This window comes from Gekko japonicus, unplaced genomic scaffold, assembly GCF_001447785.1.
Source record: "Gekko japonicus isolate JY-2015 unplaced genomic scaffold, Gekko_japonicus_V1.1 scaffold6363, whole genome shotgun sequence".
NCBI lineage: Eukaryota > Metazoa > Chordata > Lepidosauria > Squamata > Gekkonidae > Gekko > Gekko japonicus.
Genome location: NW_015174443.1, coordinates 25,172 through 30,080, shown reverse-complemented (window position 1 = coordinate 30,080; position 4,909 = coordinate 25,172). Strand labels below are relative to the sequence as shown.

The 4,909-nt window shown below is 44.4% G+C and overlaps 1 protein-coding gene across 1 annotated transcript in view; it reads right to left on the bottom strand.

Annotated features, from left to right (window-relative positions):
• Window positions 1-1,309: 1,309 nt before the first annotated feature.
• The window catches only part of LOC107121482 (phosphatidylinositol 3-kinase catalytic subunit type 3-like), a gene marked incomplete at both ends in the record, with an annotated part of 15,195 nt that continues 11,595 nt past the window's right edge, over window positions 1,310-4,909 (bottom strand). The window contains 3 exons of the mRNA XM_015424392.1: window positions 1,310-1,464; window positions 3,241-3,387; window positions 4,476-4,661. Coding sequence (XP_015279878.1) covers window positions 1,310-1,464; window positions 3,241-3,387; window positions 4,476-4,661 — 488 coding nt within the window. The remainder of the gene's footprint in view (window positions 1,465-3,240; window positions 3,388-4,475; window positions 4,662-4,909) is intronic.

Here is a 4,909-nt window from a genome sequence, read left to right as displayed (position 1 = left end):
CCCACCGCTCAGGCTCCACTGGACTGTTTTGGATTGCTAGCTATTGGGGGGACGGGACGTGCAGATCTGCCCTCACAGAGGAGGGAGAGCTTGTACCTGAACAAAACTTGGTCTTAAAGGTGCCATTGGACTGTTTTAGACCGGGGGGCTGGGGGGGGGGCTCTGCAGCTTACCTGGCTGCTTCTTGCTCTGACTGAGGGCTGCTGGGAGCAGGGGGCGGGGCTTGTTGCATGTGCCTGCCCCCTGGGCTCTTTACTGCTGGAGCTCCGCTTCTGTGCGCTCCTGCAGGAAATGACCCCTGTGGCTACACATCCTGATCTATCTTTTTAGATAGAACAGTTTGCTTCTTTATTATTTTACTTACGTTATTTTATTAAATTAGATTTCTTAACTGCCCTTCCCCGCTTGCCTGGGGCTCAGGGCAGTTTACAACAAATTAATTCAGTGCACTATAAAATCCATTAAAACCATAAGAACTGAATATTAAAAACATTCAAAGCATTTATCGTCTCTGTTGCTAAGCTATAGAGATCGTACTGCGTAGTGAAACCTTTAAAATTCCTTAATAAACGTTTATATATATATTTTAAAGGCCTACTTAATTTGAATACATTTGTGTGTCCCGGGGCTTGGTGTTGCTCAAGGGACAAGAGGCAATAACTCGGGGAGACCCAAACTTGGATTTCGGACATCCCGCTCCCCCCAAATCTTGAAGGGTATGACCCTAAACCAGCAACTGCTCTACTCAGATACCTGAGTCCCTGTCCAAGAAAGGACTATAATAACAAAAGAGGTCCATCAGTGGCTATTAGCCACAAAGTATAAAGGGAACACTTTCTGGAGCAAGTGATGCTCTGTCTTCTTGGTGCTTGGGGGGCAACAGTGGGAGGGCTTCAGGAGTTCTGGTCCCACTGGTGGACCTCCTGATGGCACCTGGGTTTTCGCCACTGTGTTACACAGTGTTGGACTGGGTGGGCCATTGGCCTGATCCAACATGGCTTCTCTTATGTTCTTAAGAGCAGAGGTCCATGAGTGGCTATTAGCCACAAGGTATAGAAGGAACACTGTTTGGGGCAGTGATGCTCTGTATTCTTGGTGCTTGGGGGGCAACAGTGGGAGGGCTTCTAGAGTTCTGGCCCCCCTGGTGGGCCTCCTAATGGCACCTGGGTTTTCGCCACTGTGTGATACAATGTTGGACTGGATTGGCCATTGGCCTGATCCAGCATGGCTTTTCTGGTGTTCTTATGAGATTCACAAAGCAGACTTCATCCCAAAGGGTAGCCGTGTTTGTCATTTAGAGCTCACCTACCTGTCTACTTCTGCCGTTGTCGTGCCAGACGTTGCCATGCTCTCTGACATGGCACCCTGGCTGTCCTTCTTTGTGGGTTCCAACCCGTTCTTTATGTCATCAAAGTTTTCATATTTCAGTGCCTGGACGAGCTGTAGCAGGTACATCAGAAGATCCTGGGAAGACACAGAAACGAGAAGGACAGTGAGATAACTTTCCAGGAGTTCGAGGAGAGCAGAAGGTTAAACTAGTTCATCGAGAGGAGGGTGGCTGAGGGATGGAGGGCAGGAACCGGAAAGAAAGCACAACCAGTGATGACAAGAGAGGTTCCTGGAGATATAATTGAAGCGATCTATACAGAGCAAAGAGCAAAACTGAATGTAAATAAGGAATTGACTGATCACTTTAAAGTACAAAAAGGGACCAGACAGGGTTGCCCGCTTTCCCCACTTTTGTTTATTTGGGTTTTGGATATACTGCTGGGGAAAGTGAAAGAAGATACTGAAATAAAAGGTCTTAATCACCGAGGCTACGCATATAAATACAGGGCATTTGCAGATGACGTGATGTTTATTGTTGAAAATCCAAACGACAATTTACCCTTGTTGATGAAGAGAATATCAGAATTTGGAGAGCTGGCTGGTTTTTATGTGAATAAAAATAAAACCAAAATGCTATGTAAAAATATGACCAGAATCAAGCAAGCAGATTTACAAGAATTGGTGCAATGTGAGGTAGTGAAGAAAACTAAATATCTCGGTATAGATTTGACAATGAAAAATACTGACCTATATAAAAATAACTATGAAAAGTTATGGACCAAAATTTTGCAGGACCTCAAGAAATGGGACAATATGAATTTATCTTTATTGGGAAGAATTTCAGTGGTTAAAATGAATGTTTTACCACAGTTGATGTTTTTGTTTCAAACGATCCCAATATTGAAAGAAATCGAGGTCTTGAAAAGATGGCAACGAGAAGTGTCAAAATTTGTTTGGGCAGGAAGAAAACCAAGAATTAAAATGAAGATATTATGTGATGCCAAAGAAAGAGGAGGTCTACAACTACCAAACCTGTGATTATATTACGAAGCGGTTTGTCTGACGTGGTTGGAGCAATGGGTGAATTTAGACAACAAAAAGCTATTAGCGCTGGAAGGACATGATTGCAGGTTTGGATGGCATGCTTATTTATGGTATGAAAAAACCAAAATGGACAAATTTTTTAAACATCATTTTGTAAGAAGAGCATTATTTGCAGTATGGACGAGATACAAAATATTTTTTTATGAAGCAAGACCACTTTGGATTATGCCAGCCGAAGTTATTACACAGTATACGAGACAAAGAGGAGAAGAGCTGCTGCCATACAGAGACTTAATAAAAAAGGTGGGGTCAGAATGGGTTACGAAAGAACAGGATGAGATACATTTTATATATGTTTGGTTGGGTTATCTACAGATTCGAGACCTGTTTAGAATAGATAAGAAAAATTATGGTTTTAGAGAAGAGAAAAATGAGATAGAATTTGTATGGGAGAGTAAAGGGAAAAAAATGTCTTCTAATATGTATAAAATCTTGTTGAAATGGTATACAGAAGATGAGACAGTAAAAGAACAAATAAATGGGCTGTTAATATGAATAAGGAGGTGACTATGTCATCTTGGGAATACTTGTGGATAACCTCTATTAAGATATCAACATATACCAATGTTAAAGAAAATTGTTATAAAATGATGTACACAACAGTGGGAGGGCTTCTAGAGTTCTGGCCCCCCTGGTGGGCCTCCTAATGGCACCTGGGTTTTCGCCACTGTGTGATACAATGTTGGACTGGATTGGCCATTGGCCTGATCCAGCATGGCTTTTCTGGTGTTCTTATGAGATTCACAAAGCAGACTTCATCCCAAAGGGTAGCCGTGTTTGTCATTTAGAGCTCACCTACCTGTCTACTTCTGCCGTTGTCGTGCCAGACGTTGCCATGCTCTCTGACATGGCACCCTGGCTGTCCTTCTTTGTGGGTTCCAACCCGTTCTTTATGTCATCAAAGTTTTCATATTTCAGTGCCTGGACGAGCTGTAGCAGGTACATCAGAAGATCCTGGGAAGACACAGAAACGAGAAGGACAGTGAGATAACTTTCCAGACGTTGAAGAAGAGCAGAAGGTTAAACTAGTTCATCGAGAGGAGGGTAGCTGAGGGATGGAGGGCAGGAACCGGAAAGAAAGCAGAACCAGCGATGACAAGAGAGGTTCTTGGAAATGAAGGTGGGGAAAAGACCATATAACGGGGACACCATCTTTGCTACATGTCGGTACTTAGTTGCCCTGAGTTTTGTGAGAGGATGGCGTTAGGCCACTCCCAAGAGAATATTTCTGTCTCTCATGCTTGTTAGCAGCCCTTATCATCAACGCCTGAGTTGTTTCTTCTCGCCACTGGAAGCCAGGGGCAAGACGGCCTGGCTCATCCTAGCCTTTGGGAAAGCTTAATTGATGTTTTTTTTTTAAACCCACAGCCAGCACTTATCGTAAGCAAACTTGGATTGTAAGCAAACTTGGATCGAGCGCGTCCAGAGGAGGGCCACCGGGATGGTGAGAGGGTTGGAATCCCAAGTCTTACGAGGAAAGGCTGAAAGAGTTGGGTCTGTTTAGCCTGGGAAAGAGAAGGCTTAGAGGGGACATGACTGCAGTCTTCAAGTATTTGAAGGGCTGTCCTGTAGAAGATGGAGCAGATCTATTCTCTCTTGCTCTGGATTGCAAGATGAGATCTAATGAGTGGATATGACAAGGGAGTCAATACCGGCTAAATATTAGGAGAAACGTCCTAACTGGAAGAGTGGTTGAGCAGTGGAACAGTCTGCCTCGGGAAGTGGTGGATGCTCCTTCGCTGGACGTTCTCAAGCGGAGGCTGGACGACCATCTTTTGGGTGTGTTGTAGGTATGTAGGGCTATCTTTCAGCTATGCTCCTGCAGAGTGCAGGGGGTTGGAGTAGACGACCTGCAAGGTCCCTTCCAACTCTAACATTCTATGATTCTATTTCCTTGGGATTTCTGTGAACGCTGGAGCTCATGGACATAGATCCATATATCCCCTCCAATGATCTATTGATATGCGACTTGAAACCCAGGGTGTGGGGAAGGATTTTAGATGCCAGGGGAACTCTGAAGGCAAGCCAAACCGTTTCTACACCTCGTCGTCAGCTTGTTGCAATCTGGCGACTGCGTAACGGCGCACTGTGGTGTTGGTAAACTGAGAGGAGAAAAGCTCCAGTGCGTCTTCCACGTCCATCGGCTTCCACTTGCCCAGAAGCTCCAAGGCCTGCTTGGCTTCTTGCGGGAGGTGCCAGTTGACACATTTCAAGAATTTTGTCAAAGCCTACGACAACAAAATATGAAAAAACACGTTCTTCATTCATAATTTAGAGTTTTGAACAGGTACTTTCAAACTAGTGTACCACACGAGATTCATTAGCGGGGATGAAAGTAACTTAAACTTCTTATCCATACATCCGAACACCATTTTTTTTTAATTCCGGGGAGGGGCTTCGGCTCAGTGGCAGAGCCTCTGCTTGGAATACAGATGTTCCCAGGTTCAATCCCCAGCATCTCCAGTTAAAAAGACCA